Raw genomic sequence first — 14,214 nt, forward strand, 5'->3', positions numbered from 1 at the left:
GATTGTGCACAAGCAAAATAAAATAAACAAAAACATAGAATATCATTTGTTAATAAACCCGGCAAAATAGCGTGATGACGCTTGCAAATGGTCCAGGTGTGCAAAGATGTCAGCCATGTGTATCCATCTATTGTGCTATTTCATGTGTCGCTCTCTATTTCTCTCTCTCTACCGCCCTATCCTGGCTTCTTTTTAACTCCTCATGACCCCCTCCCCTTTTCCTGTCTTGTCTCTCTCTCTCTCTTTTTTTTTTTTTTTTTTTTTTTTTTACTTCATGATAACTGAACTAGAGGTAGAGGGAGAATGGGAAGGGGGATGGAGAGGCACAAGGTGGAGAGAAGTAGGAACTCAAAGTCACACACACAAACAAACACACACTCCTGTGCTTTCCTCAGGCAGCCTCCTCTAGCTTCAGTTTCGTTATCAGAATACCTCTGGAAGCTCTGTAGTGTATCAAAACTGGATTAGATCTTCCTTTCTTCAATGTGTATGGTTATATTTGCTCCGGTAAGTTCTTTTTTTTTTTCTCATGCTGGATCTATAGGATTCTTCTGTATGTAATGATAAAAAAAAAAAAAAAAAAACTGAAGATAGCTGTGGTGCCAAATGTTATTTACTATGTAGATTTTTGAGACCATGTGTGCTTGGGAAACATTGTGTTTGCTTTTTTAGCAATTTATGCAAACCGTTATTAGAAAGCGACATTACATATCCATTTATTACCTCATGATGAGGAGTACTGCAAGTCCAAGGTTTACAGACAGTATACTACAAAAGATCATATAAAGATAATGAACTTATATGATGTTTGTATTCATGATGTCAAAGAATTTATGTTCTTTAGGTTAAAGTTACATCAGAACCTCAGTTTTGATGTAACTTGAATGTGATCACAAGCATCCATCTAGCCCCTAGCACTGTTGCAGCTCTGTCTGTCTCATTTCTTCTTATATTTAATATTTAACATTCTATCTGTTCAATTTAATCTGATTCACATGCGTTATTCTCTTATTTTCTCTTGCCTGTTATTTTTTCCCTCGGGCTAATTGTGTGTGTCTGTGCACACACAAACTAATTGCCCAGAGTTCAGTTTTTGTTTTTTTTCTTTGCTTGTGTCCATATTTCCAAGACAGAAAGACTCAATGTCTGTACTTTAAGGCCAATTTCAAAAGCAGCACAGTCATGCTTTATGTTGAACAGGAATTTCCCCTGTAAATCAGTGTGGCGATTAAGTTATTAGACACCACCAGAGGGAGTGCAGAGAGAAATACATTTTGCTGGTCTCTGTGACCCTGTCCCAGCTTTGCTCATGACTGTCAGTGATGACTGCCACATTGCAGGATATCAGTGTCACTGCAGCTATTGTAGCCCAGGTGCTGATGTGGCTAAAATGTCAGTTGGTGTTAAATTGGCTTCACAGTTGAGAAATTGTGGAGAATGCCTGTCACCAAGGTGTTGTGGTGGTCAGACTGCATGTTATACACACTCACTACCAGTGTTTAGTCTCAGCACTTACCTATTGTAGGGCGTTGGGGGGGTCAGTGTTGAGCACTGTCGCCTCACAAGAAGACGGTCCTACGTTTGATTTCCGGCTGGCCCAGGGCCTTTCTGTGTGGAGTTTAGATGTTCTCCCTGAATTTCCTCTGCATGATCCAGTTTCCCCGACCATCAAAGACGTGTGTTAGTTTAATGCACCTCTCAGTAGAGCTGGAGTTGGTCCCCAGGCGCTGCACTGTGGCTGCCCACTACTCCTAATGGCTTGGATGGGTTAAATGCAGAGGACACATTTCCCCAAGGGATATAAAAAAAGGATAACTTAACTTTGTGATTGCTTTGAGTCAGTTTTCACAATAGATTTTCTAAGTACAAAAACACTATACTCTTTTTTTTTTAAGTTCAAAATCATACAGTATGTCAAATGAGGTATTACATCACACTAAAGGTTTATCCTAGTATCACAACAGATTTGTTCCTTGCTGAATTTATTCATCACTATATTTTGTAATGAAATGACCATTATGAAATCAAGTGTACCCTGTCCGAAACACTTGACTTGAGTGCAAATGTAGTTATTTTCTACTATTTGCATTATCAATTAGCAATCACCAAAAGATTTTCAGTCTCAATTAATGTACGAATGTACTTGAAATTATGAACAGTGAGCATTCCCTGTAAAAAAAAAATTATGTGTGTGTGTGTATATATATATATATATATATATATATGAACTTGTTACACATTGTGCATAACAACATGAATGCAATACTGTCCATCATGACGAAAAAACACAACACAAAGGAAGATTGCATACGACAGTGTTGCATATTGCATAAATATTGCATGTCCAAATTGCAGACAGTCTGTTCTGCAATGATCAAGACACCAAACTGATATGCTCTAAAAACTCACTCAAGACTCAGGACTCAAAATACACAGATGTTGAGTGAGTCTTGTGTCATACAGCATACCTAATAGTTTGGTGGTATTACATCACTGAGCACAGAACTGTAAGGCAGAAACAGAAACAGAAAGTCACTATTTTACAGTAACAGTAACCCACAGAAACCAACGAGAAATAAGAGAAAACACAGCTTGGATCGATTTAGTTAACTGCATGCCTAGTAATAAGCATCAAAACATTGTACTCATAATTAAAGGGTTCATTCTGAGAAGTGATTTAGAGTTGTGAACTTTGTATCAAAGCACAACTTTTTTGGTGTAAAAGTTAAAAATTTGGCCCTTTGCATTAACACTTGTGCATGCCAAAGCTGTAAATAGAACTGATTGGAAAATCTACTGTGGTACTTTTTGGCTGGACTGCAACAGCATGGCCAGCCCTACTAACAGGAATCATCATCACTGACTGAGTGATGAAGTTACATCATCAGTTGGCTGACTGTTGGAGTTTCCTCACTGGCTGTTACTTACTCAAAATGAATAAAAAAAATGTCCAGCTGTGGCCTGTAGCACCTCACGCCACGTTCACCTCACATTATGCCCTCTGGTTGAGTTTGGCCAAGCAGTACCATGTGGTGGAAAAGCAGCTTATTGAGCCTTGTCTTCTAAAAACTACCATTGCACTAGGAGGCAGGTTGAGGGGTCAAACAACTACCTTTCTGCATGAAGCAACATTGATGTTTGTTTGTTTGTTGCATACCTTACCTTACTTTACTGCAGCAAAGCGTTTTTTATGCTATACCTAACCTTTCTCTAACCTTAACCAAGTAGTTTTGGTGACTAAAGGTAATCAAACTGGCTAAAATGCCATCCAACATGATATGTAAGGTGTGTTGATTTGAAATGTATTTGTGGTATGTTAGAAACAAATGTAGTTCAATCAAGAGTGCAGTTTAGTTGTATGGGAACATAGTTTTTAGGAGACAGGGTTGGCTTACTTCATATAAAAAATAAATTGGCGCTGTTTAACTGTATAAATGACCAGGGTTTGAACACTGCCATCCAGTATGGTTACTGTTCATGGAACCGAGGTCAAAACAGTCCCTTTATCAATGTGGCCATGCTGCTACCAACAAACTGGCCACAATTTCGCACATTGACTCCTACATAGTCCAGCCACATGCTCGGTTTTGACCTAGTCTTGTTTAACTTTTATTTATCCTGGGACATTTTGCTAAAGATACACATACTCTATTTCAGCTGCCCTTTACAGTATTTACAGTTGCATATTCATATTTGGTTGCTACCCATTACAGCCATGCTCTTCTATGGTTGACAACAGCGCAACAAGAGCAGTTTAGAGGTTCAGTACCATAACACTTTGACTGGATTTGCTAGAGTATTTTTTTCCCACCCAGATTTGATCAACTGGTTCGCCAACTTGAGCCAGCAGCCCAGCCTCTTTAGGTTCCTTTAGGTTCCGTGTCAGTTTTACCCGCTTCTAAAGGTATTGGGAGATATTGGAAAGGTATAAATTGTGGGATTCTCAGACTGGATTCTACAAATTTAAATTAATTATTTCTTCAGTCAACTCGGTATGGTTAATAAAAAGCAAATTTTTGCGGTGTTTAGGTTAACATGTGGATAAACCAGTCTTTGGCCTTTATCAGAAACAATGTGATAATAAAAGGAAAGGGTGCACTCCAGTGCCACCTTTGAAACACCTCCAGCATCGGGATTGTGATCAACAAGACCAGAAGGGCGAGTTACCTATATCTAACATTCTGGTGTATTTATTATCATTGGCTTATCATATTTAGGGACATTGCCACATTGTGCACAACATGGATTCATGTTGTTCTGAAAGACGCGAGTACCAACAGGCCAAAAACTGTCTTGCTTAAGCATACAGAGTTGTTGTCCTTTAACTCTAGCCCACCAGTCGTACCATTTGTCGTAAATATCAAAGTTTTGCAGCTATGCAAAATCTGAAAACATAATTGACTAATAGTGTGTCTTACACTGACAGTGCCATCATCTTTAGCATTTCAGATTGTCCCATTGTAACTGATGGAGTGTATTTTATTATCAAACTGTCTCTGCTTTCAGTTCTACCAAGCCTACGATTCTTAGCTTTGAACCTGTGCATTTACTGTACTGGAGCAGTCGCATCAAAAATTTAATTGGTTAACATATGTTTTCATTTTGTATGCCACATGTTGATGCTGTCTCAACTATGAATGGAATAGCACAGATACCGCTGAGAATAATACTCCCCATACATCTATTTGCTTCATAATGGAGTGCTGACACCTGACTCATAGTCTGGATAGTAATCACATTCAGAGGAAAAAAAAAATCTCATTCCCACGGGTTGCTAGACCCAGTCTCCCCATCTGCCTGCTTCTACCTATTGCTGAATGGCCAGCTTAATATCGGCACTACAGGCAAGCTAGCAAATGCTCTAACCTTCGAGCAAGAGCCAATTCTGTTCTCAGGGTTCCACTAATGCATTTCATTAGAGCCGATGCTACCATTCACACATGGGCCTTTTCTGTAGGAACAGTGTGTTGAAAATAGACACAGATGGACTGTGAAGGGAGGTTGTGGAGGTAGTCTGTGCTTCTGGCTTGTCTGACAGACATTGTTGTCAGGTTTAGTGGTCCTCACACCACTCACTGTGGCAGCGAGCAGTTGAAACTAATTATTTGTGTGTTTGACTATGCAATGTGCATGTGCAAATTTGTGTGTGTGTGTGTGTGTGTGTGTGTGTGTGTGTGTGTGTGTGTGTGTGTGGCTATGTATTGTGTGTATAAATGTACGACGGTGGCAATACATCAATGCTTTGAAGTAAATCCTCCATTAATCAGCAGTATCAGCACAGTATTGCATCAGTTCATTTCAGTAAACTTGGTTTAACCCACTAGGTAAAGTTCAGATATGAATAAAGTACATTTGTTACATTTTTTTTTACCTTTCTGTGGTCCTGCAGCTCTTCGCCATCTTTGCATTTGCGACATGTGGCGGCTATACTGGGCAGCTGCGGGTTAGTGTGGACTGTATGGAGAAGGCCAGCAGCAATCTCAGCATCGGCATTGACTTCGCATATCCTTTCAGGTGAGAATCTCATCATCTGAGTGTGAAAGCATCATCTGCTCCTGTCTGTCTTTGTGTCCAATCTGACAATCTGTCTGTCCAGGACAGGCATGCTCAAAGTGTGGCCCATGGGCCAATGGTGGCCCTCATAAAAGTTTCTGGTGGCCCACAATGAGTTAGGTGACATGATGAAATGCATGCATTACAATTGGACAGGTTCCTATAAAGTTGTAAACAACCTAAATCATACAGTACTTTGCTATTAAGATGAGAGATGGAGAAGCCGGGGCCATCGCTCAAAAAACATTGTGTCAGTGGGGAGTAGAGGAAGTTGCAGGAGAAATGGAGCAAAGCTTACTTCGTTGTACCTCACGGATCGCATAAAGTCATGTGCCTTATCTGCAAGCAGGTGAATGCAATGTGCAAGGAGTTTAACATAAAATGCAATTATGATGACCAATAATAAAATGTACAAGTTCACAGGTGAGGAGCACACAACTGAGCTTGAACAGTTTCAAAGAGTCAGTTTCAAATCAGTGTTAGCTTTAATAACTACAAATTGTGTTGATTTTATATTAGTGGCTGCAAACCATTTCCAAATCATAAATTGTAGGCATGCATGTTTGTCATTACCACATGACATGAATAGGCTGCTGGATTTGAACCTTGAACACCTGAACCCTCCCCCCTCTGTGTCCCAGGTTGCATCAGGTGTCCTTTGAGGCACCCCTGTGTGAGGGAATGAGGAGAGAGCGTGTTGCCCTCATTGGAGACTACTCATCTTCTGCAGAGTTCTTCGTCACCATTGCTGTCTTCGCCTTCCTCTACTCCCTAATGGCCACAATCGTCTACATCTTTTTTCAGAATAAGTACCGTGAAAACAACCGAGGACCACTCATTGTGAGTACATTGGAGTCAGACCTGTGACTTTTTGAGGAACCTTTAGGCAACTTAAGTGTGAAACAGGAGAAGCAATAACACAAGGCAAATATTACCCTGTAGTTTCGTAATTAACTCTGTTTTTCTGGACATTTTCTAAAATAATCATGATCCAGATTATCATATACCAGTAGTGAAAAATACAAAGTAACATTCTCTCATTCTTTCATGTTTTGGTTGCCTTTCCTCTTCAGGACTTCATTGTCACAGTGGTGTTCTCGTTCATGTGGCTGGTTAGTTCCTCTGCTTGGGCCAAGGCTCTGTCTGATGTCAAGGTAGCCACTGATCCAGATGAGGTGCAGCTCCTCATCTCTGCCTGTAAAATCCAAACCAACAAGTGTGGCTCTGTGCATGGACCACGCTGGTCTGGACTCAACACCTCAGTGGTAAGTTGTACAGGCTGTGTTTTAGGGATACTCCTCTGAAAATAGGTACACAAGCTGCAGATTCCAGAAGTGCTTTCCATATTGTTTTTTTTTCCCACAATACTATGTGGTTACGTTATGGACATCGGTTCGGTATTGTTTTAATTTTGTCTCTGTGAAATTTGTTGGTTTCTGCTGATTCACTATGTAAAATGACACCAAATACCGCAGTGCCCATGAGCCTCATCAGCTGTTTCTAGAGTGAAGACTCCAACAAAAGCTGTGAAATTGGCGAAATTGGCATCTTCTTTTGCTGGTAGGAAAAAAATATTCAGCCCACTATATTCTGCTAACTATTGTTAGTCTACAGGAAAAAAATATGACAAAAAGAACCTGATTATATTAATCCACTGGAAGTAGGAAGGAAAGGGTAGAATACAGAATATCCATGTTTTCCAGATTGGTGGTTGGTGATCCATGCATCTAAGGTGACTCAGAGCCTCAAAGACCAACTTGACTAGTGTGGGCAACAGAATCTTAAGTTTAGCAATTGGATGTTTCTTGGTTTCTTATGGAAATGCTCTGCAGGGCTGTAGCTGACTTATCTCCTAAAGTTGTTATATGCACAGCCTTGTACCCTTGACCTTTATTCAATGAATCTGAACTGTTTCAACACCGCTACTATTCATTTGTACTGATGCTTCAAATAAGAAAGTGTCCATCAAGTGTTGGAAATGCTCAGACAGGCAGTCATGTAATATTGCATTTGGAGAAATGCAACCCTGGCTATCCAATATAACCGTGCCCACTTTGCAGCTCTATTTCTTTGTGGTGTCCTTGATTTTGTACATTTGTGTGTCCTTGTCTGACTGTCTGCCTCGTTTGATCTCCTCCTTTTCCTCCCTCTTCTCTCTCTCCAGGTCTTTGGCTTCCTAAACTTTGTGCTTTGGGCTGGGAACATCTGGTTTGTCTTTAAGGAGACTGGTTGGCACAAGGGTGCTGCCAGGTACCCAGGCGGGGCACCTGAGAAACAGGCTGGCACCTTCAACCAGCAGCCCTACAACCAAGGTAGCTTTGACCAGTCAGGGGGCTACAGCGCCCAGGGAGACCTTGGCCAACCATCTGAATACAGCCAGGTGGGCGGGCCCACCTCCTACTCCAATCAAATGTAGCTGTGCCATCTCACTTTGGCACATCTGCATTGTAAACCAGGGCAATCAGAGGGTGAAAGGAGAGAGGGAATAGAATTAATATAGTCCCTCTGCTCAGGTTGTCATCATTCTGTCTGTGCAAAAAAAAAAAAAAAAAGATGGTTTATCTTGGTGACAAAGGAAGTCATTTGTCAGTTGATACAAAATGTTAATTGATAGGTACACCATTTGTATAGGTGCAGGTATTGCTGGGTATTGTACAAAATGATTAGACAGTCTTTTACTCCTATTTTTCAGAGATGTTGTTTTGCTGAATGTTGTATTTCTTGTAGTTTGAAATATTTTAGCGACAGTTTCTCTTTTTCTGTGCTTGGTGCATTGCCACCCACCTTTTTTGACTGGATGTCTTTTTCAAACTGGTTGGCACTATTTGTTGTGGAAGGAAAAAAGTGCTCTATGTGTGTATAATTCTTGAGGTTTCTAAAATGGTGTTGACTAAGTGCATGATGTTGTGTGCTACTATGCTTGCTGTGTTACTACTACTACTTAAAAAGAAAAAAAAAAACTCAAAAGAACAGCAACAGTATTTTAACTCTGAAAGTTTACAGAATTCACTGTCCTGACTCGTGTGTTTAAAAAAATGACTTATTTTTTTTTATTCTATCAAGAGACCCATAATATATTTTGATAACAAATAATTTAATTCAGATTATACAGATTCAGAATATTATTTAGTGTAATTTCTGTTATATTTGTTAATATTTACAAATTAACAAATACATCTTACTCTAGCTTTTGTCAGTTTAAATGCAAGTTTTCTGACATGCAAAAAAAGTAGGAAAAACTTGAAGCAATAACTGCATACTAAACAATGCTAAAAATGCAGCGTGCAGTCATTGCAGAGTGTTTTTCTGTTTGTCTGATTTTCATTTTTAAGTTATATGCCACAGACACTATCATAGTACGAATTTCTTTGCAATAATGTAGAGAGGAAGATTGTTTCTCTCCAGGTTTACAAATGGCCACTCCTGTTTAAAATTATTGTGACTGTTTTCTATGCTGTGCTCAGACTACTGTGAAATAATACTCATAAATCATTAAGTCCCTAACGCATGCCCAGAGAATCCACTTGTAACATTAGAGCCTAGCAAAAAAGGGTGCAAATAGTGATAATGGAGGAATAGTAAATAACAGGCTTCTCCAATCATCTGTGTACATAACCATTTCTGAGCACCCATGATGTCTTTTGTTTACTTTAAAATGATGATTCAGGTTCCTACAACTTTTGAAAATCTGTGCAATTTATGAATAGTAATAATCAAATAATGGTTGGTTGCTGTTTGTTTACATTAATATGAAGTGTGCAACCCCGTTTCTTGACCTCCTAAGCATGTGGCTTGCATCAATGTAATAAAAAGGAGTGAACGTCCATGTATGTATAATATTCTACTGTCTGTGATAATGATACTGTGTACGAGTCCATATACTGGCACTTGTAATTAGTTCATGACTACTGAGTGTGGATGACATTTTACAGGCATTTTGATTCATGTTAATAAAGATAATGCATAAATCCATGCCCTAATGGAGTAATCTTGTGTATTTTCTTACTTTCACCTGGATGCTTCTCACCTCTAAATATTTTGAGGGACAAAAAAAAAAAAATCAAAAACTGAAAATCTGAATAATGAGACAGTCTGTGTGGGTTGCATCCTGTTGTATGCTTCATGGTTTGTCCACTCCTCACCCCACAATAAAAAGTAAGTGGATCACCCTTCACCTTTGACCTAATGCCTTGGTTACCATAGCAACATGGATGGTCTGTTTGCAATGCTCCATGGTCAGTGAGAGTCTGCCAGGTTGATTTAAAGCCCACAGCGACAGGTTAGATTACAGGTTGGATTATTTGCCCTTTCAGGAGCAGTTAAGTAAGGCCCTTATATATATATATATATATATATATATATATATATATATATATAAAATGCAATGTTTAAATGATTTTACGCTGAGATCATCAGTAGTTGAAAGGCTTTGGTGTGGTGTGTCACTTCCCTGAAGGTATGGAATAAGAAGAATAGCTTGTCTTGGTTTTATTGGGTTTAGTTGGCAGTTAAGGACGGGTCATATGTGCTGGTTGAAAATTCCTCCAGCATGTTGTCATGGGAAAACAAAATTGCTCCCTGGTGAATCATTGTTTGTGAGCAAGAACAACAGACAGACCTGATCTCCAAATCCCCTGCAGTGTATCAAATAATAATGTGGTTGGTATTTGCTGATTTTATATTTTGATAGGTCTAACTCTCATCTTTACAGCAGAAATAGGCAGTTGGAGTAAAAAATCTTTTTAATTGCTGTCTCATGTTTTAGTAAACCCTCTTTGTTTGTTTATGTTTACATACAGCAGACATTTGGTATTCCGTTAACCTTTTACTGTACACAACTGAACTTGGGTAGTCTATGGGTTTAATTTCAGATTGAGTAAAAGTGTGGGAGTTTTGAACATTATATCCCGAAGGAACATTCCTTGTATTTCTGCCTTTGACAAACCCAGAGAGGATTATTTGGCTTGGACTCTAATTTTTGGCAGGCAGCTGTCAGACTACAGGCATTATACAGTTTAAGCTATTTTGCCAAGAACAAGTAGCTTGTGAAACTATTTTAGTAGCTTTTGTATGTGTTCTGGTGTGTGTGGGGGGTGTGCATGGCCATGCCATGAATATCTGGATGTGTCCATAAAGAGGAGCTGTAGCTGATAAATGAGGTATTAAGGTATTAACTTCAATTATTTTATCAGCTTTATTTCTTGGACTTTATTCTAACTCTAATTTTAGTAATTTGTTCTATGCTCTTAGAACTAGGATCATGCAGCATCATGACTGGAATAAAATGTGTTTGCATTTCCGCACTGTACTGCTTTGCTTCTTTGCTTATTGGATGAAGGTCTGATGTATCCAGACTAAGACTATGCTCACAAACAACAACGGTGCAATATTCAAATTTATGACAGCCACAGCAGTCAAAAAATCTATGCTTTAAGAAACCAAACAGTCGTTTTCCACACCCATTCCCTCCACCATCCATCTCCCTCTGTTACCCCTTCATCTTCTAATCTGAGCTGTCCAAAATCCTTCATCCTCTCAGAACCAGACTGCTGAGTCAGCAGAGCAGAGCTGTGGTCAGGGTCATGCTACTCACACACTTCAAGGCATGGGGGAGGAGGGGCTTAATTCAAACCGACACTCCAGCACACCTGGGCAAATACAGGAATCGATTAGCAGAAGTAGTAATAAATGAGTGGGAGTAGATTTTAGTGGCAAGCTGTGTTCATCATAAAACTTGGAATTTAATTGAACTTTTGGGTATCACCTGACCTCGACTTGCTAAGGGTTTGGTTGTGGTTGGGAAGGATAACTAGATTTAAAAGAGGTCTGTATATTGTCTACAACCTGTGTGTGTGGGTGGGTGGGTGTTTGGGTTTGCCTGTCTACTGGTCAGCCTGTCTCTGCATATCCCTTTGCTCCAGTGGGCCACAGTCATTACAAGGAGCAGCGATGCGCATCAGCTGAGAGGGGCTTGGCTCTGGGGTCACTTCTGTCACACGAGAGGAGCCTCACTGTGTCTGTGTAGGCAATTAGCACTCCTCACTGCCACCCAGAAAAACAAACGCACACTCAGACATGTACCTAGACATGTACACATATCTAGTTGTAAACTGTATATTGTATGGTGGTGGTTCTCAATCTATTTGGCCACAAGGCACAGCTTTTTTTTTTTTTTTTTAAAGATACATACTCCAAGGTATTTGCACAGCTAAATTCCACATGGTAAGTACATGCTCACACATAAAGAATGAAATTTTATTCAATATGTGTAATGCTATACCAGGCCTATCACTGAAATACTACTCACAAGTAATAGATGACTGACCGAAGTCCATGCTTTTGACGAAAAACATAAACACACAACTGACCTTCAATATATTTGATGGTATTATATTATTTATCACTTTATGACATGATTATGATGATGATAATAATGACGATGATGATTATTGTTAATAGTATTAATATTATCCAGGCAGCTAAAAGGCTAGTTGTCTACACTAGTTGTAACATATGCTTTCCATAATTTCTAACAAACTGTATACAATTTGGTTCTTCATGTACTGTAGCAGTACAATGTTTATCTGATTATTAACCCCTCTCGCCTTTATTTTTTTCAGATAATATTGTCTTTTGCACTTTAGAGTTTTACTAAATAACTATGCCTACTATTTTTAATACAAGCACTGACTTGAACTAATGCTGATTAATGATAGGACATGCCTCCAAAATGTCACGGCTGCTGTCATGCCAGATTAGTGCTGGGCAAATTCCTCTCTTGCCAGTATCCTCTTCAAATGGAAAACAAAGCATCCTTGATAACTGTTTTGGTGGGACCGCCTAGTATTGGAAAAATCATTGATTCACATTAACATTTTATAATATAATCAATCAAAACCCAGTTCATAAAAGCTTTTGTAGGTGCTGTTCTACAGACCCAGATCCATGCAGGTAGGTCTTCCCAGGGAAAAATCCTCTGGTGCAAAGGAAGTGATGGGTTTTTTGTGTGTTGCTCAATCTGGAAAACTTGACAATGTCCTAAAAGAGCGGCGCACAGACAGCTCAGGCGAACTATAAACGACAAGGGCTCTATCAGTAACTTGCTGATAGCTCTCCTTCTCTTTGGTTGGCCAAAGCCAAGTGAAACATTCTCACCAGTGCTGGCCGTAGTCATAAAAGTACACACCACAATGACCACTTATTTCATCAGTGTTGTGTTATGACTGTTAACCCAGTCACCTGAAAGAAAGAAAGAAAGAAAGAAAGAAAGAAAGAAAGAAAGACCGGGAGAAATGTCTAAGTTGTGCATCACTGTAAAAATGTTATTTAGGTTACAATAAATAAATACATTCTATATCTATTTACCTAAATTTAATATTGATCTGTTGATTTGACAAGCAGGCCGAGCCCCTCGACTGGAATCATAGGTTCTCAGTAAGCCAGTCCACAGGTCACTGCTTTTGCTGTTAAGACCCTTTGAATGATGATGATGATGATGATGATGATGATTTATACTTTATCATCAGCCAGGGCTGGTTTTTCATGCCTCAACAGCGGCTCCATTTGTAACAACACATAACAAAGAGGAAATTAGGACAAGACACAAAAAAGCATACATCTACATATATGTAAATCTATGCATTTTTGTAATTTTTTGTTTTGTTAAACATTACAGTCACTGAGGACAATACATAGTGCAAATATCAAAGTACTTGATACTGGGATTGCACTCCTCATTAGAGTCAGACTGACTGATACACAAAAGAGTGTTTCAATCTGACCCCATTACAATGTGGAACCCCGTGTCTGCGGTTCAATGGCAGCTGTACATTTTCACTGTTCAGAGCACGGTTAGGATTAGAGACTTCTGAAACAGCAGGCCTGAGTTTAGGCTAGAGGAAGCACTATCATATCTCATATCACTTCTCATAACCTGTTTTACTGGACTTCCTTATATGTAAAAGCTGTACTTGATAACTAATCACCGATTACTTTGCAACTTCTTTAGATGGGATCATCATCAGGCAGTTTTGCATGATGATAATTTTTTTTAATATTGATACAAAATGACACTCAAAGGAAAACCCATCTTGAGCTGCTAGAGTAACAATCATTGGTATGATGGGTCCATCTAGTGGTTATCCTGCGTCTCTGTGTGTTATTGTTAGTTGGGACAGCCTTTGAATGTTGTGTCATTTTTTATTTATTTATTTATTTAAAAAAAAAAAAAAAAAAAAAAAAGCTGGATAAACTGATTGGGGCTCCCATTTTGTTGGTTTTGTGGTAGACAGTCATGACCAAAGACCTAGAAAGAAGAAAGGAAGGCATATCCCCTTTAGAAGATGCATGAATTCATTCTTCTGAGCATGGGAGCAGAGGGGTTGGTGGGTAGTGATGATGATCAAAATGACCCTGCAAGAGATGAAGTCTGTGTCTGTAGGACAAACCGATAACGCCAAGTCAAGTTAATGCCGTACTGAAAGTATAATAATGGCAATAAATAAAAATCATAATAACGACAGTTGCCAATAGCAGGAACAGACACCAACATAGCTGCACAGTGTAAGCAGAAAAAAACTAGTTTGCTATTAAATATGTTTTTTATGCCGCTCTGCATTGACAAAGACAAAAAAGGTGCAATGGGATGCATGTAGGAATATG

General features: G+C 39.2%; 1 protein-coding gene across 1 annotated transcript in view; it reads left to right on the plus strand.

The window, feature by feature from the left end:
- The window catches only part of synpra (synaptoporin a), a 30,184-nt gene extending 20,659 nt beyond the window's left edge, over positions 1-9,525 (plus strand). Inside the window, exons 3-6 of the mRNA XM_030051976.1 lie at positions 5,390-5,514; positions 6,195-6,393; positions 6,627-6,818; positions 7,718-9,525. Of these exons, the coding sequence (XP_029907836.1) occupies positions 5,390-5,514; positions 6,195-6,393; positions 6,627-6,818; positions 7,718-7,969 (768 nt within the window). The 3' untranslated portion in view covers positions 7,970-9,525. The remainder of the gene's footprint in view (positions 1-5,389; positions 5,515-6,194; positions 6,394-6,626; positions 6,819-7,717) is intronic.
- The last annotated feature ends 4,689 nt before the right edge of the window (positions 9,526-14,214 follow it).

This window comes from Myripristis murdjan, chromosome 5 (assembly GCF_902150065.1).
Source record: "Myripristis murdjan chromosome 5, fMyrMur1.1, whole genome shotgun sequence".
In the NCBI taxonomy this organism is placed as follows: domain Eukaryota; kingdom Metazoa; phylum Chordata; class Actinopteri; order Holocentriformes; family Holocentridae; genus Myripristis; species Myripristis murdjan.